This window comes from Scyliorhinus torazame, chromosome 3 (genome assembly GCF_047496885.1).
Source record: "Scyliorhinus torazame isolate Kashiwa2021f chromosome 3, sScyTor2.1, whole genome shotgun sequence".
NCBI classification, from domain to species: domain Eukaryota; kingdom Metazoa; phylum Chordata; class Chondrichthyes; order Carcharhiniformes; family Scyliorhinidae; genus Scyliorhinus; species Scyliorhinus torazame.
In genome coordinates, this window is record NC_092709.1 from 181501640 (window position 1) to 181520142 (window position 18503).

At 49.5% G+C, this 18503-nt stretch overlaps 1 protein-coding gene and 1 long non-coding RNA gene across 5 annotated transcripts in view; one reads left to right on the plus strand and one right to left on the minus strand.

The window, feature by feature from the left end:
* LOC140408816 (uncharacterized) overlaps window positions 1–4636 on the plus strand; it is a 65514-nt gene extending 60878 nt beyond the window's left edge. Inside the window, exons 3-4 of the long non-coding RNA XR_011940208.1 lie at window positions 4218–4322; window positions 4415–4636. This is a non-coding gene — a long non-coding RNA (uncharacterized lncRNA). The remainder of the gene's footprint in view (window positions 1–4217; window positions 4323–4414) is intronic.
* The window catches only part of arap2 (ArfGAP with RhoGAP domain, ankyrin repeat and PH domain 2), a 604005-nt gene that overhangs the window by 154774 nt on the left and 430728 nt on the right, over window positions 1–18503 (minus strand). For all 4 annotated transcript variants that reach the window (XM_072496549.1, XM_072496548.1, XM_072496547.1 and 1 more), the window contains one exon: window positions 12312–12417. In XM_072496549.1, coding sequence (XP_072352650.1) covers window positions 12312–12417 — 106 coding nt within the window. The remainder of the gene's footprint in view (window positions 1–12311; window positions 12418–18503) is intronic.

The following is an 18503-nucleotide window of genomic DNA, read 5'->3' on the forward strand; positions in this document are numbered from 1 at the left end:
TCTCTTAGGGTTAGATTTCCAGTGTAACCTCCAGAGCCTAACGTTCCAATTCGGCGGCCCAATACCCCCACTCACTATCTGCAGCCTCGCGACCCTCAAGGTTGAACCGCCTTCCTTGTTTGCGAACCTCACCCCGGATTGCAAACCCGTCGCCACTAGGAGCAGACGATACAGCGCCCAGGACCGGACGTTTATCCGGTCCGATGTCCAGCGGCTGCTGAAGGAAGGCATAATCCAGGCCAGCAATAGTCCCTGGAGAGCCCAGGTGGTAGTTGTGAAGACCGGGGAGAAGCAGAGGATGGTCGTAGACTATAGTCAGACCATCAACAGGTATATGCAGCTAGATGCGTACCCTCTCCCCCGCATATCCGACATGGTCAATCGGATTGCACAGTACAAGGTATTTTCCACCGTGGACCTCAAGTCCGCATACCACCAGCTCCCCATCCACCCGAGTGAACGCAAGTACACGGCCTTCGAGGCAGACGGGTGGCTCTACCATTTTGTAAGGGTCCCATTTGGCATCACGAACGGAGTCTCGGTCTTGCCCTTAGTGTTGGGTGGGGTTACTGGGTTATGGGGATAGGGTGGAGGTGTGGTCTTGGGTAGGGTGCTCTTTCAAAAGAGCCGGTGCAGACTCGATGGGCCGAATGGCTTCCTTCTGCACTGTAAATTCTATGATTCTATGTAAATTCTATGATTCCAACGGGAGATGGACCGAATGGTTGACCGGCACGGTTTGCGGGCCACGTTCCCATACCTTTGGCAATGTAACCATCTGCGGCCATGACCAGCAGAACCACAACGCCAACCACCGCAAATTCCTCCAGACCGCTAACGCCCTGAACCTCATCTATAACGAGGAAAAATGCGTTTTTAGCACCAACCGTCCGGCCATCCTGGGATGCGTAGTGCGCAATGGAGTGATAGGCCCTGACCCCGAAAGCATGCACCCCCCCTTATGGAATTTTCCCTCCCCCACTGCTCCAAAGCCCTGAAACGCTGCCTGGGCTTCATTTTCGTACTACGTCCAGTGGGTTCCCCAGTACGCAGACAAGGCCCACCCGTTAATCCAGTCCACTACCTTCCCCCTGTCGACAGAGGCCCGCCAGGCCTTCAGCCGCATCAAAGCGGATATCGCAAAGGCCACGATGCACGCAATCGACGAGTCCTTCCCCTTCCATGTCGAGAGCGACGCATCCGATGTAGCTCTAGCGGCCATCCTCAACCAAGTGGGCAGACCCGTGGCCTTTTTCTCCCGGACACTCCACGCCTCAGAAATCCGCCACTCCTCAGTGGAAAAGGAAGCCCAAGCCATAGTGGAAGCTGTGCGACATTGGAGGCATTACCAGGCCGGCAGGAGATTCACTCTCCTCACCGACCAACGGTTGGTAGCCTTTATGTTCGATAATGCACAGCGGAGCAAAATCAAGAATGACAAGATCTTGAGGTGGAGGATTGAGCTCTCCCCCTATAACTATGAGATCTTGTATCGTCCCGGAAAGCTGAATGAGACGTCCGATGCCCTATCCCGCAGCACATGTGCCAACGCACAAATAGACCGCCTCCAAGCCCTCCACGAGGACCTCTGCCATCTGGGGGTCACTCGATTCTACCATTTTGTGAAGTCCAGCAAACTCCCCTACTCTGTTGAGGAGGTCCGTACAGCCACCAGGAACTGCCACATCGGCGCAGAGTGCAAACCGCACTTTTTCAGGCCAGATAGAGCGCACCTGATAAAGGCTTCCCGTCCTTTTGAACCTCTCAGTTTGGATTTCAAAGGCCCCCTCCCCTCCACCGACCGCAATGCATACTAAACGTGGTGGACGAGTACTCCAGTTTCCCTTTCGCCATCCCCTGCCCCGACATGACAGCGGCCACAGTCATTAAAGCCCTCAACACCATCTTTACACTGTTCGGTTTCCCCGCGTACATCCATAGCGACAGGGGGTCCTCCTTCATGAGCGACGAACTGCGTCAGTTCCTGCTCAGCAAGGGCATTGCCTCGAGCAGGACGACCAGTTACAACCCCCGGGACAACGGTCAGGTAGAGAGGGAGAACGGTACGGTCTGGAAGACCGTCCTACTGGCCCTACGGTCCAGAAATCTCCCAGTTTCCCGGTGGCAGGAAGTCCTCCCGGATGCCCTCTACTCCATCCGGTCGCTGCTGTGTACCATCACTAACCAAACGCCTCACGAACGCCTCCTTGTCTTCCCTAGGAAGTCCTCCGCCGGAACGTCGCTGCCGACCTGGCTGGCAGCCCCAGGACCCATCTTGCTCCGAAAGCATGTGCGGGCGCACAAATCTGACCCGTTGGTCGAGAGGATTCACCTTCTCCACGCAAACCCCCAGTACGCCTACGTGGCGTACCCCGACGGCCGACAGGACACAGTCTCCCTGCGGGACCTGGCGCCTGCCGGAAACACACACACACCCCCAACACCAATCACCCCCTCTCTCCCACCGACGCACCCCACGACCGCTCCCTTCCCGGGTGGAACGGTCCTCCTCCCGTGCCCGCCCAGGAATAAAGAAACAGGGACGAACAGCGCAATGCTCCCAGAGACGACAGTGCCCGAGCCAGCACCTGCACCACCACCGGGGCTGAGGCGATCGACAAGGACGACCAGGGCACCCGCTCGACTCGAGGAATCAGCGTGACAAAAATCGGTAAATAATTCTGACAAAAACTGTACATAGTTAACAGTTGGGCTAAATGCATAGCCACTGTACAAAATTAGTTCCAGGACCAGCCTTGTAAACCCCTACCATCATGCGAACCACCACCCCGCCGGGTTCATTTTTAACAAGTGGTGAATGTGGTGGTATGTATGAGGGGTAGTACAGTACCGGTGAAGCCAAGAGGCTATTGGCTGACAGGTCCCGTGTCCTGGTTGGATCTGCCGCCTGCTGGCTCCTCCCAGAAAGGGGGAGTATAAGAGCCCGGGTTCTCCCAGCAGCCGCATTCTGTAACTGAGCTGCTGGGGACCAAGTCTTGCTTAATAAAGCCTCGGTTGACTTCATCACTTCTCGACTTGAGTGAGTAATTGTTGCGCTACACCCTTCCAATTGACCGGAAGGAGCTTCACGCTCAGGGTTTCCTTCCCGACAGACCTCTCACTCAATCCTCATATTCTTTGATCCCATTGTGCTTCTAGTGCATGCCCATTTGTCAGCCCCGAACATTTTGAAGTGGATGCGCCTATGGCCCGTGTGCAAGTCACCCACCTTTGAAACCTTATACTGTTCAATGTATACCACTACCCTTCACCTCCCCCTTTTCCAGTCAGGTACCTGAGTGCAACATTCCCCACTTGTACCCCCTTGTACATGCCTAGGCCTGGAGCCCCTTCAACGGCCTGAGGTTAGTTCTCTCCTCCTCCAGCAGAGCCCTAACCTTGTCGCCCATTAAAAGCTACTCCACCTAATCGCTGTTCTGGTAGGTAGAACCATGCCTGTGACAACTGCCTGAACGTGATGCAGTGCTCCCTGCAAAGTCTGTCGCTGATTCCCGTGAGTGCTGCATGATGCGAGGTAGGCAAACTAACATTAAAGCAATGAGTGAAGTGCAGGCTGCCAGGGGCACGTTGCTTATGTGCCATTGTGAAACATGTTATTCTCATTGCACGCAATGTGCCTGGCGAATCCATTGGGAGGATGATTGCGACGAGGAGTCCTTATATTGAGATGCAGAAATATTGAAATAGTATTCTGAAGTGCGGGAAACGCAACCCATCATTGTCGGCTGCAACGCACAAATGCAAACTGGTTTTACGACAATGTAAGACCACATTTTGTCCGTCACACGATATTTTCTGCCCCTGCCCACCATGATGACCACTGCAAAAAGAGCGGAAAATCCCAGTCAGTCTTTTCATCCCATTAGTCTGTAGAAAGCACACCATGAAAACTAAGGACAGATTTCAACAAAACTTGGTGCACAAACAGGGTGTGGTCCATGCAAGACCTGGATAATGGATTAAAAAAAATAAAAATGATCCATCCATTAACGTTGGGAGACAGGGACTTTTTAAAGAATGTTGCGGGTTTTAAAAATTAAGAATGTGATTCAGTGGTTTCGAATATTATGAATTGTTTCAGCTGCTGAGGTGGAATTCGTCAAAATGTGAGCAGTTTTCAGATCAGTTGTTGGATGTGGCCCGAAACCTCCTTGGTGAGATAAAAGTTCTTAATTTAAAAACAGTCCCTTTTTCAGCTTTGTGGTTACAGAACATGAACCAGGCAGGGAAAAGCCTCGAAGAAGATCTATGTAACTGTAATAACAATGAGTTAACACAGCGTGGCAAAGGTATATGCTTTGGTGAGTGTCCTCTTTACATGCCTGTCAATGTATCTGAACTAGCCGCACAAGCCACATGCTTCATTATTTTTCTTCATTTCCTTTTCTCTTAGATCCTGCTCAATGTCTGCTTGAATTCCATTTGGTATAAGGTATTGATAGGCTCCATGAAGTTCCTACCACAGTTAAAATTATATATGCTGATAGAAAAGGGAGAAAAGAGAGGAAAAGATTCACCGGCAACTTCAATAATTCCCATTTCCAAGAACATTGAGATCTTGCTTTTTCTGCAGTCATGAAGCAAATTATGCAATATTTTCCAAAATTAAAAATGTTAGTGGGTTTATCACAACATTTTTGGGTATTTCCATATTTTCAGCACACGTAATGACAGATAAAACACACCAATTAACAAACACTTCTCTCCTTGGAAACTGTCCTTCCAGTCAGAGGCAAGAGCAAGAGTGTCCTCTCTAGTGGAATAAGGATGGTGATTACTTTTACTTGTGTCATCATTCCTCTCAAAAGATGAAACCAACGTTATAAAGGTCTCTGGGAAATACATATTAGTCCCATTAGGTTAAAATGAATTTAAACAAACGTAAAGTGCACAGAGATAATTATATTAGAGTTTACAAAACCAGTTACATGCGGTTCTAGCTTCTTCACAATAAATATGATGAACTTTACAAAATAAGTGCATTTTCCACCCCATAGACTACAAAAACAGAAATCAACCAATAAAGAAGACACAATTCGGCAGACTCAAATTATATTCCGCTGAAAGGCACATTTAGTGGGGTGTTTTTGGGCAGCTGCAGTGCCGTGAAACACCCCGCGATCCAACGGCACTTTGCCGTTTTTATTGGCGTCCCAAGTTTCTCCCTGCTGCGGTGGCACTGAGAGGGGTTTCCTGCTTACAGGCTGATCTTGCCAGCAGGAAAGGCTCCTCGCAGATCGGGGTACCATATTGGGAGGCTGCCCCGATCACCCTCCCCCCACCTTTTCTGGCCCCTCCTGTGTTTTCGACCACCTCCCTTACCCACCAACCTTGGGGAGGCTTCCGGGAACCCCACCCAACCTGGCAAGGCACCCACCCTGGCTTACCTTCTGGCAATGACAAACTGGCATCTTAACACCTTGATACTGCCAGCCTGACACACTGGCAGTGCCCCTGGTGCCATGGCAGTGCTACCCTGGCAATAGTGTGGCACTGTTGCTGTTGTACTGCCATGGAGCCAGTTGAAAGGTGCCTGGGTGCCAGTGGAGTGCCAGAGTACCAGCTGGCCTGTCCTAGACCAATGGTGCCCAATGGCCTGGGAGACCCCCATCCCCCAGGTGCCATTACGCCTGCTAAATGGCACCCTGGCGAGGTCTCCCATCTGCTGACACCTGGGCACTGAGTGAATCTGGCATCCGCTTCATAAAGCCCGTTTAAATATTCCGAACTGCATCCCGCCCAGTGAAGGCATGAACCAGATCGCGCCTGCTGGTGCGAGTCGTGTAACTCGCGCCAGGTTTCGCACCTGGTGCAGAGCCCAATTTGGAGGTCACGTGCGATTTACCTGATGTGCCCGGATCCGCACTGGGTGCAATGGCTTCACTGAATTGTGCCCAAAGACATCCAACAAAAGCAAAGTTATTAATTTCCTCAATTGAACTCTAGTAAAGGCACAGAGCTTGAATTTCTATCATAACTAACATCGGAACGCATACTCCACTCAACAAGTTTGATCAGCTTTGAGACAGCCAGGCATTGTCCTGGTTTCCTCAAGAGGTGTAAAGGTGTGGCCCAGGCTGTCCTTCCATAGTGGTTCAAGGAATACGCATGACATTAAAAGGAACTGTGATGAACGGTTACTGCCTTATCATCATGTAAGGTGATGTCCCCTTTAAGACTAGGCTTGGAACCCTGGGGACTCCGCCTCTGGCTCCGCCCATTTGGGAGCCATACATAAAGGCCTGCCTCATGGTCTGTATAGCAGTCAGCTCTCGTCCAAATCTGTAGCATAGTTATTAGCCTAATAAAGCCTTCTTTACAGTTTAATCTCTAAGCATCATTACTGAGGGTACCTCAATTTATTAGGCTAAACTAGATTCAGGATGGACGCAGGCCTAAAACCAGAGAAGCTCAATCTGGAAGCATGAACGCCGGAGGCAAAGGAAATTTTTAAATACTGGCTACGGTGCTTCGAGGCCTACCTGGACTCCGCAGAGACTCCCATCCTGGGGCCACGCAAGCTGCATCTACTTCACGCCCGGGTGAGTCACAGAATCTCCGCCACGCTCGAAAAAGCGACGATTTATGAGGAAGCGATTGAGTTGCTCCTCAAGTGGTTTGTCAAACCCGTCAATGAGGTGCACGCCTGGCATCTGCTCTCTACCTGCCGGCAGCGCTCGGGGGAATCGCTCGACGAGTTTGTTGAGAAACTCACCGCGCTGGCCAGGGACTGTGACCATCAGGATGTGACAGGGGAAGTCCATATGAACCTGCACATCAGAGATTCTTTCGTGTCCGGCATCCGCTCGACCTACATCCAGCAGCGACTGCTCGAAAACGGGGCAAAAGACCTCCTGGAGACGCTAACGCTCGCCTCCTCGCTGGAGGTGGCCCGACATAACTTGGGTACGTACCCCGCGGACTCTGCCAGCCCCCCCCCGGACTTCCTCAGACTCGCCCGTATTACAGGCCTGCGCCACGCGGTGACCCACTCACCATGGGGGCACACCTTGCTACTTCTGCAGGCAGGGCCAGCACCCACGCCCACGCTGCCCAGCCCGCTCCGCGATCTGCAGCGACTGCGGGAAGAAAGGGCACTTTGCGAGGGTCTGCCTGGCCAGATCCAGGGGCCAGAAAAACAAAGAACAGCCGGCCCGAAAATCAGGCTCTCAGGCCCGCAGGCCTCGCAATGCTGCTGCGCACCGACCCGACACGTCCTCTTCTGACGCGTCATCAGCCTCGTGCGAATCATGGGAGTGGCCATCTGGTCGGCGGCCATCTTCTCGACCCGACACGTGCGACCAACGGCAGCGGCCATTTTACGACTCCGACTACCCGTGACTGGGTGCGATCACCCTCGATCAAACTCGGCCAAAACACCTGCAGAACTCCACGATGCAGGTCCAGGTCAACGGGCACGACACTGCATGCCTCTTCGACTCCGGGAGCACGGAGAGCTTTATCCACCCTGAAACGGTAAGGCGCTGCTCCCTACGCACCCATCCCACATCCCAAAACATAGCCCTCGCATCTGGGTCCCACTCGGTACAAATCACGGGGTACTGTATTGCGGATCTCTCGATCCAGGGTGCCAAATACACCCATTTCAAATTTTATATCCTCCCTCACCTCTGTGCCCCCCTGCTGCTCGGACTGGATTTCCAGTGCAGCCACCGAAGCCTGACACTGAAGTTCGGCGGACCCTTGCCCCCCCTCACGGTGTGCTGCCTTGCGACACTGAAAGTCGCACCCCCCTCGCTATTCGCTAACCTCACTCCCGACTGTAAGCCCGTCGCCACCAGGAGCCAGCGCTACAGTGCCCAAGATATGGCTTTTATCAAGTCAGAGGTCCAGCGTTTACTGGGAGAGGGGGTCATCGAGGCTAGCAACAGCCCTTGGAGAGCGCAAGTGGTGGTAGTCCGGTCCGGGGAGAAGAAACGGATGGTCGTGGATTATAGCCAGACCATAAACCGATTCACGCAGCTTGATGCGTACCCCCTTCCTCGCATCGCGGAAATGGTAAATCGGATCGCCCAATACCGTGTCTTTTCCACGGTCGACCTCAAATCTGCCTACCACCAGCTCCCCATCCGACCAAAAGACCGCCCCTATACTGCCTTCGAAGCAGCCGGCCGGCTCTTCCACTTCCTCAGGGTCCCCTTTGGTGTCATAAATGGGGTCTCCGTGTTTCAAAGGGCGATGGACCAAATGGTGGACCAGTACGGTTTGCGGGCTACATACCCGTACTTGGACAATGTCACCATCTGCGGCCATGATCAGCAGGACCATGACGCTAACCTCAAAAAGTTCCTCCAGACCGCCCGAGCCCTTAACCTGACCTATAACGAGGGCAAATGCGTTTTCCACACCACCCGGCTGGCCATCCTCGGCTATGTCGTGGAAGACGGGGTCCTAGGTCCCGACCCGACCGCATGCGCCCCCTTAAGGAACTCCCTCTCCCCCGCAGCCTCAATGCCCTCAAACGGTGCTTGGGGCTTTTCTCCTATTACGCCCAGTGGGTCCCCAAGTATGCGGACAAAGCCCGCCCACTCCTAAAGACCACCACTTTTCCCCTCTCGGCTGAGGCTCAATTGGCCTTCAACCGCATCAAGGCCGACATCATCAAGGCCGCCATGCACGCGGTGGACGAAACCATCCCTTTCCAGGTAGAGAGCGATGCATCAGACATCGCCCTTGCTGCTACCCTCAATCAAGGAGGCAGACCAGTAGCCTTCTTCTCCCGAACCCTCACCGCCTCCGGGGCAAAATAAAAAACGATAAAATTTTGAGGTGGAGGATCGAACTCTCCACCTACTCGTACGATATCAAGTATCGTCCAGGGGAGCTCAACGAGCCCCCAGAACTAAACCTTTGAAACACACTGAGAAACGTAGACTTCTGAATAGTGGCTGTGACAATGACCACCACTTCCCAATTCTGTGTAACAAAGCCCAGGGGGTTATATCAATGAGATACTTATCAAGAGATAAATTTTTAAGAAGTCAACTCACATCCCTGGACCTGAGTGCACCATCACGATTCAGTGAATAGCATCAAGCAGACAGAAAGCACTTCCCCAGAGAGAATGAGGAAACAAGAAATAAATGAGGAAAAGCCAACTTAAGGGGCATTCTTAGAATGACCAGTTGAAAGTATAATTGGAAAAGGCCAAGGAGCAGGCTGCCTACCATCTGTCAGCTTCAGAATAATGAATTGAAAAAGAAACCACACACAACTGAAAATAGTTAATGATAATCTTTCCAGAATAATTATAGAGCAGCTAATCAGATCATACAGTAATTTTTCACTGACATCAGAAAAGCAAATGTTGTGAAATGGGCCAATGCAGCACACATTTATATTATCATTAGCACAAAGACATCACAAATTTTAAAAAATAGAACCAATCACTATCCAAATAAATAGCGCATTTTGGGAAAGTGTGAAATATTTTTGAGAAGTTTCCTCTCATAACACTTTGGGGACAAATTTGTCAAAGGTACAGCATTACAAGGAGTGAGATGAAATGATTAAATGTGAGATTGTAACCAATTTAAACAGAAGCACTTAGTATACTATTCCTAAGAGACAGAAGTAGGGAATATTTTTGAATTACAAATATCACAAACATTAATAAAGAAGATACAATTAAGGCTCGCAAATACTTGGGGCCCAATTTAAAATAAAAACGTAACCTACACAATGTCAACGTTCTTAGCATCTCAATTGATTATACATTTTGAATTACAGTAGTAGTTCATCAATCTGGACAGAATCTAATTCAAAATTTAACATCTGATCTCAAGTAAATTATTAATGCAGCTTTTTTTTGGTTAGCTCAATAGCTGACACTTGTGGAAACATATCACCAAGTTTCAATGTCTTCAAACCAAACTACTGATAAATGTGCATCTGTACGATTTACTTTTGTCCCCAAAAAGGTGTCTGGTCTCTTCCCCAAACTATATGAAGCTTAAATCCTAGGCACAAGTTGGTGGAACCAAGGGTTAGAGAGCACTCAAAGTGTGCACAGAGGCATTGCTGCAGTTTAACCAGCTAAAAACGTACAGCTTTCCAACACAGAGTACTGATAAGCTTCCTGCTGTGCGTCTACCAATGACTACTCAACTTGACATAGAACATTTACTTCTAAGGTTATCTGGTCCTGAGCAAGAAGAATTCCATCTCAAAATGACAAATTGTTCTATCGCAGGTTGGTCATGCTGGCAGTTGTACTTGAGTGAGTTTGTATTAGAAATTATCTTGATGCCAAACTTGATTGCTTGGTGTGCCATTTCAATTCCAAAGAGACTCCTTTTCTTTTTTTTTACTCCTTTCCCTTTAATCTTTTAGCTCCTAAAAGAAGGATATTTACCAGTTGTTCATTTGACAGCTGATGACTGTCTCTTTACTTCCAAAGATATACAGTTCCAAATTGATAAATGCTTGTCAGGGCTAATGACTGACAAGTTCCAATGAACTTGCAAGGTATCCTTGTAGCATGGCAGGAGCACCATACTGGATTGGTGCCTAATTCAGCAAAATGTATGAGGAACCATCTGTATACTGGTAAGCTGCTACATTGTGTTACACAGAAAAGCAGATTAAATAACAAAATCTGATGCTGTTCAAGATGCGTTCAAACAGATCTCTTTTATAATAGGAGACTTTCTTCAAAGATGTGTATGAGATCCAAGACTGAATGAGATCCAAGACTGATTTCTAAGATGGATTTGTGGCAAAAAGGGGAAGCGGCTACAGCAAACAAGGATTCTAACCCATCCTGATTTGTCAGTGACTATCTGATTGGATTCATGGGTTATTATTACGTCAATATTGTTGTGAGAAAAATGATAGTGAGAATTTGTGCATTTTATGTTAAGTTATTCTTCTGAGCCTTAAGCAGATGGGTCGAAGATACCAGAACCCTTCACAAGCAGTAAGTAAAGCAGCACAATGCAATTTGGCTTCAATGTGCAAAAGAAAAATCACTCAGGATTGTCCTACTTTTTAACCAGGTGCTACCGCTGGAAGGGCACCACTCAATGACGGTTAAGAGCAGGATCAGGACTGGATGTGGTGCTTCCCACAAATAAACAACCTTTTCATGTGCATTATCTGGATTCAGACACGGAATTGGTCACTGAACTAAGTGTCCAAGGGCTTCCAGTATTCGGAATCTATTCTCTAGCATCAGACACCATCTTCAGGGGAGGAGGAATGAAAACAACTGAAAATGAATCCAGATCCTCAGCTGGTTTCAGCGAGATGTAATATTTCAAATCGGAGTAAGGGAAGGTCACTGCTTCAGAAACATCAACAATGGGATCAGCCAGCGAATTTCTCCATGAAATTCATAGGGATCATACTTATACCTGGACATCCATCCAAACATGATCACAGGTTCTTTTAATAAGGCCATGGGGAGGCCACACCGAGTAAATGAAGAAACATAGTTTTATTTACACAAACTACCAGGTTTCTCTTCTGGTCGGTGCCTTACTGGCCGGCTTTTATACATGGGTTAATTGAGATACCCCGCCCCTAGTGGGGGAACATGTAGTCCGCAAGGAGCACGGGAAGACAAGCATTCCCATCCTGTGGTTTCCACGCAGGATATTACAGTGCTGATGAAGATTCATCATCAACCTGAAATACGAACTCTATTTCTCTCCACAGACACTACCTGGCCTGCAGCATTTTCTGTTTTTATTTACTTCTGTTCTGACCAAAAATCCTAAAAACAACTAGGGTTTGAAAGACTTTAATTTGGAGGCTATATTGTTAGTCAACTAGTGATATTAGCAATAAGTATAGACATGGATGGGATTTACCTCCCCTCCGTGGCGCGTTTTGCAGTCGCGGAGGCCAATGGCTGGCCAGCAGTGAATTTTGTGGTCCCAACGCTGTCAACAGGGTTTTCCATTATTCGCCCTCTCCTTTGCTGGGGAAAGAGCGGTGGGGGGTTTCCATCAGCGGGACCGGAAGATCCCGCTGGCGGAAATAGTCATAAAATTTCAGCCCATGTAAATTATGTAGATTTTCCAGTCACCCTTTTGAGGGACTGTACCTAATGCAGTTTGTATAAACTGTAGAAATTACTGACCAGAAATGAACTGACAACCATTTGCATTATTCAATTGAAAAGCACCTGTTAAATTGTGCTTTTTTTCCTCTGAAGTAGAGGTCTTTTCCATGTCTATCCACTTATGACATAGATACGCTAAATATGAGCAATAAGGGCAGATATTGTTCATGCTGAAAGCCACAGAAATGCTAATTTCACACACCTGTAGAGATGACCAATCAGGGCTGCAAGAGTGACACGGTTGACACGTGGTAATGTTTGTATTAACATTCGGTACTTCTCCAGTCTTTCCTTCTCATTTTGTACATCTAGTGACAAAGGATTGTTGGGGTTAAGCTCAGGCAGAAAGTTCAGAAAAAGGCAATGCATCAAACGGACTCAACACGACTAAACTGCTATTTTATATTAAAAAATGCCTGACGAGTGAGATTACCACACTGGCCTTTCCTTGATGTAAAATTACACACCACCTTCATGAGCACAACTCATTATAGAGCAGTGCCCTCAGTGACATTGGTAACAGGTTGCTCAGAGTTGTGTGTTCTCTCAGGACTCCAGTGAACTCATTTTAATGAGATTATAAGCACTTTAAGGCATGGGAGGTTTCGCTTGCAGAATTCTGCAGGGAGTTAATTTCTACTTTCCTCTAAACAAACAAAACTTTTATGCGATTCAGCTTTCAATGAATTCATCCAGCAGCTCACTGAGCACACATGAAATACCTTTGCACTCTGGGGCTTTATGATTTATGAAGCTCATTGTGATTTGTGGTTTGGGGTTTGCATCTCACTCTAATGCAACCTTTCCTAAAATTACATTCTTAAAATATTCACAGGAAACATGCAAACGTAAATTCATGATGTATTTGGATTTGAAAATGAGATGCATTGAAATATTTAGCGAGGGATGAATACATATATTACATATTATTGTGATGATAGAAGCTAAAATAGGTGAAAAATGTGATGGGGGTTGCACATTTAAACAAAAGCATAAAAGGGGAGAATTTGAAATCACAAAGTTTGTGATAATGCTAAATGCCAATTTTACAAAATGCTTAACCATTTCAGGTTTATCCACCTTTCTCTGGAGTTTAAACATATCAAGTTATAAGTTGCGTGAAGGACTTTATTTCTTGGCTTGTCCTAATTTTAGCACAAATTAGAAAAAGTACCTGCAATGCTGGCAGTCTCATGGCATTTGTAGAGAAAAAAATCTGCTTTGCATCAGCGAATTTTAACAAGTAACACAATCAAAAGAGTACGTGGGCTCCAAAAAGAGGCATGGCTTCCAGCCCAGTTGTTCCAGTACAGCAAGAATACTGGCATCTACGCAATGTGTGGAAAATTGACCAGGTATGTCCTTTCTTCAAAAACTAGGACAAATCTAATCTGATTATCTCCCCTTGAGCCTAATCTTAATTATCAGCAGTGTGACAGAAGGTTGTGTCCACAATACTGTTCAACCTCACTGACACAGTGTGGATTCGATGAGGTCCGCTTGTTCGAGACCGGATTACAACTTCAGTCCAACATGGACGAAAGAGCTGAATTCAAGAAGTGAAGGGACAGTGATTGCCCTTGACATCAAGAGTCTTTTTGACTGAGTGTGGCATCAAATAGCCCTAGCAAAACTGAAATTGATGGGAATCAGGAGGAAAACTCTCCTCTGGTGGGAGTTATGACGTGCACAAAGGAAGATGGCTGTGATTATTCTTTTTATTCATTTATGGGATGTGGACATTGCTGGCTAAGCCAGCATTTATTGCCCATTCGTAGCTGTCCTTCAGAAGGTGGTGGTGAGCTGCCTTCTTGAACTGCTGCAGTCCCTGAGGTGCTGAAACATTCACAGTGCTATTAGGGAGGGAATTCCAGGATTTTGACCCAGCGACAATGAAGGAGCAGCGATATGTTTCCAAGTCAAGATGATGCATGTCTTGGAGGGAAACCTCCAGTGGTGGTGTTCCCAGGTATCTGCTGCTCTTGTCCTTCATGGGTTTGGAAGGTACTGCCGAAGGAACCTTGGTGCGTTCCTGTTGGGTATGTTGTAGAAGGTGCACGTGGCTGCCACTGTTCGTCACTGCAGATTTCCTCAGGGTAATGCCCTCAGCTCAACCATCTTCAATTGCTTCATCGATAACCTTTCCCTCCATCGTAAAGTCACAATTGGGGATGTTCATTGATGATTGCACTGTTCATTTCCATTTACAATTTCTCAGATAATGAAAGAAAGCCTGCATACAGGTCCCAGCTAACATCCAGGCTTGGGATGAAAACAGACAAATGACATTTACACCACATGAGGGTCGGGCAATGACCATTTCCAACAAGAGAGAGTATAGCCTAAGGGTTCTCAAACTGTAAGTCACGACCTCTGATGAGATCGCAGAAGTCACATTTGGGGTCACAAGCTCACCCTCCTCCAAGGCAGTAATGCTGACTGTAGGGAGACATCCCTGCCTTGAGGCTCTGGCTGGACAGCGCTGCACCCAATGGATTAATTCCAGCAATCAGGACCGTTTGTATGGTAAGCCCAAAGCACCGTTTAGCATCACAAATTGGTAGGTTTGAGTGGGCCCAGGATCTTTGTCATTGACTCAGTGCAGACAGTGTCCAGAAAAAGGGTAGCACGGTAGCATTGTGGATAGCACAATTGCTTCACAGCTCCAGGGTACCAGGTTTGATTCCGGCTTGGGTCACTGTCTGTGCGGAGTCTGCGCATCCTCCCCGTGTGTTCATGGGTTTTCTCCGGGTGCTCCGGTTTCCTCCCACAGTCCAAAGGTGTTCAGGTTAGGTGGATTGGCCGTGATAAATTGCCCTTCGTGTTCAAAACTGCCCTTAGTGTTGGGTGGAGGTGTTGACCTTGGGTAGGGTGCTCTTTCCAAGAGCCGGCGCAGACTCAATGGGCCGAATGGCCTTCTTCTGCACTGTAAATTCTATAATAATCTAAACTGTCAGTGGCAGACTCAGTCACTGACAGACTGTGAGAAAAAAAAGGATATCACTCGGCTAAGCCGTGAAGGTGAACGGTAGTTTCAAACCTTTTTGTGTTTCTGCTCCAGTCTGCCTGGTGTACAGATTCCTTGTCCCAGGAGAGTGGCGCTGCTTCATAGGCATCAATGACTAGATCATCAGGGCATTTGGGGGGGGGGGGGTGTGAGGGGCTGCTGAGTGAGTGAGTGAGTGAGAGTGAGTGTAGGGCCAGGGATGAGGCTGTGTGTGGTGAAAACAAAGAGGTTAATTACAATGTGTGTGTGGGGTTTGGAGGATGTGGTATTATCAGGTATTACAGTACCTGAGAGGCTGAAGTACCATTGGTTAAACCTAGGGGTTTACCATTGGCTGTATAGTATAGTAGCTCCACCCTGATAGGCGGGGTATAAGAACCCATGCCGTCCCAGCAGCCCTCATTCTGTACCTGAACTGCTGGGGAACGGTTCTAGCTTATTAAAGCCTTCAGTTGTACTACAACCTCGTTTTAGTAGTTATTGATCGTGCATCAATTTAATAAGCTAGAACTAAGTAGAAAGGATGGACCTCCGAATCAAGCCAGAGAGTCTGCAACTCAGTCCCCACGCGACAAACTCAGCGGCGATCTTTAAGCACTGGCTGGCGTGTTTTAAAGACTATCTTGAGACGGCTGGAGGCACACCCTCGGGGGAGCAGAAACTGCATGTCCTGCACTCAAGAGTCAGCCCAGAGATCTACACCCTCATCGAGGAGGCGGAAGATTTTGATGCAGCAATCGAACTTTTAAAAGGACACTATATTCGCCCAGTAAATCAGGTCTACGCTCGTCACCTGTTTTTAACAAGACGACAAAATCCCGGGGAATTGTTGGAGGAATTCTACCACGCGCTATTGGTGCTGGGCAGAAGCTGTGGCTGCCCGCAAGTTTCGGCGAGCGAGCACACGGAACTCCTAGTCCGGGTCGCCTTTGTAGCAGGTATGAGCTCTTCAGAAATCCGCCAGCATCTTTTAGAGAAAGACACCCTGGGACTTAGGGAGACACGGGCCCTTGCAGGGTCCACGGACGTTGCCTCCAAGAACGCCCGATCCTACGTGCCCGACCGCGCGGCGGCCCCTTGGGCAGCGTGGAATCCCGCAGCCGCCGCCCCAGAGACCTCCCCCGCTTCACCGCAGGCCTGCGCTCTAAGGCGGCCCGGCAGCCCCGATGGACCCCGCAGGCAGTAAAAACACCCCCGCCAGCGCTGCCCGGGCCGCAGATCCATCTGCAGGGGGTGCGGTACAAAGGGCCATTTCGTGGGGGTCTGCCAGGCACGAGCGGTGGCCGCGGTCTCCAGCGGCGACTCCGGACCGCCACAGCGAACTTCTCCAGGGGCCCCGGGACGCCAGCAGTCGCTGCCACCCCTGTATCCCAGGCCCACGTGCGGACCCCGGGCGCTGCCATCTTGTCCCTTGGACACCACGCTAGACGGATGGGCGCCGCCATTTTGTCCACCCCCTCCACCATATGCGACCAATGGGAGACGCCATCTTGGATGCCCCAGGAGCCCAGCTCAGTCGACCACGCACTGCCTGAACGAAATCCACAACTACTGCGTCGGGCCTTGGTGACCCTGGACCAAACTCGACCTCGAACACTCTCAACAGCAACGACGACCGTCTTCATCAACGGCTACGAGACATCCTGTCTGATCGACTCTGGGAGCACGGAGAGCTTTATACACCCCGACACGGTAAGGCGCTGTTCCCTCTTTATCCACCCTGTTAATCAAAGAATCTCCCTCGCCTCCGGTTCTCACTCTGTCGAGATAAAGGAGATCTGTTTAGCAAACCTCACAGTCCAGGGAAGGGAATTCAAAATTTTCCGCCTTTATGTTCTTCCCCACCTCTGCGCGGCTACACTCCTGGGTTTAGACTTCCAGTGTAACCTGCAAAGACTGACCTTCCAATTCGGCGGCCCTATACCCCCCCTTACTGTCTGCGGCCTCGCGACCCTTAAGGTCGACCCACCTTCCTCGTTTGCGAACTTCACCCCGGATTGCAAACCCGTCCTCACCAGGAGCAGACGGTACAGTGCCCAGGATCGGATCTTTATTAGGTCAGAGGTCCAAAGGTTACTGAGGGAAGGGTTCATTGAAGCCAGCAACAGTCCCTGGAGAGCTCAAGTAGTGGTGGTAAAGACCGGGGAGAAGCATAGGATGGTCATCGACTACAGTCAGACCATCAACAGGTTTTCGCAGCTGGACGCGTACCCACTCCTCCGCATATCCGACCTCGTAAACAGGATCGCGCATTATAAGGTCTTCTCCACGGTGGACCTCAAGTCCGCCTACCACCAGCTACCCCTCCATACTAGTGACCGCAAATACACTGCCTTCGAGGCAGACGGGCAGCTCTATCACTTCTTAAGGGTTCCCTTCAGTGTCACTAACAGGGTCTCGGTCTTCCAGCGCGAGGTGGACTGAATGGTTGACGGGTATGGTTTACGGGCAATGTTCCCGTATCTCGATAATGTCACCATCTGCGGCCACGACCAGCAGGACCACGACACCAACCTCCGAAAATTTCTCCAGACCGCTAAAATCCTTAACCTAACATACAATAAGGATAAATGCGTGTTTAGCACCGACCGTCGAGCCATTCTCGGCTACGTAGTGCGAAATGGAGTGAAAGGCCCCGACCCTGAACGCATGTGCCCCCTTATGGAGTTCCCCCTCCCCCACTGCCCCAAGGTCCTGAAGCGCTGCCTGGGATTTTTCAGTTACTACGCCCAGTGGGTCCCCAACTACGCAGACAAAGCCCGTCCCCTGATCCCATCCACAACTTTCCCCGTCGATAGAGGCCTGCCAGGCCTTCAGCCGCATCAAAGCCGACATTGCAAAGGTCACGATGCACGCCATCGACGAGTCCCTCCCCTTCCAGTTCGAGAGCGATCCGTCCGCCGTAGCTCTGGCGGCCAATCTCAACCAAACGGGCAGACCCGTGGCCTTCTTCTCCCGTATCCTACATGCTTCCGAAATCCGCCACTCCTCAGTCGAAAAGGAGGCCCAGGCCATAGTAGAAGCTGTACGACATTGGAGGCATTACCTGGCCGGCACGAGATTCACTCTCCTCACTGACCAACAGTCTGTTGCTTTCATGTTCAATAATGCACAGTGGGGCAAGATAAAAATCGACAAGATCTTGCGGTGGAGGATCGAACTCTCCACCTACAACTACAAGATCTTGTATTGTCCCAGGAAGCTAAACAAGCCTCCTGACGCCCTGTCCCGCAGCACATGTGCTACCGCACAAGTGGACCGCCTCCGAGCCCTCCACGAGGACCTCTGCCACCCGGGGGTCACTTGAATTTTCCATTTTGTTAAAACCCGCAACCTCCCCTACTCCATCGACGAGGTCAGGACAGCCACCAGGGACTGCCAAATCTG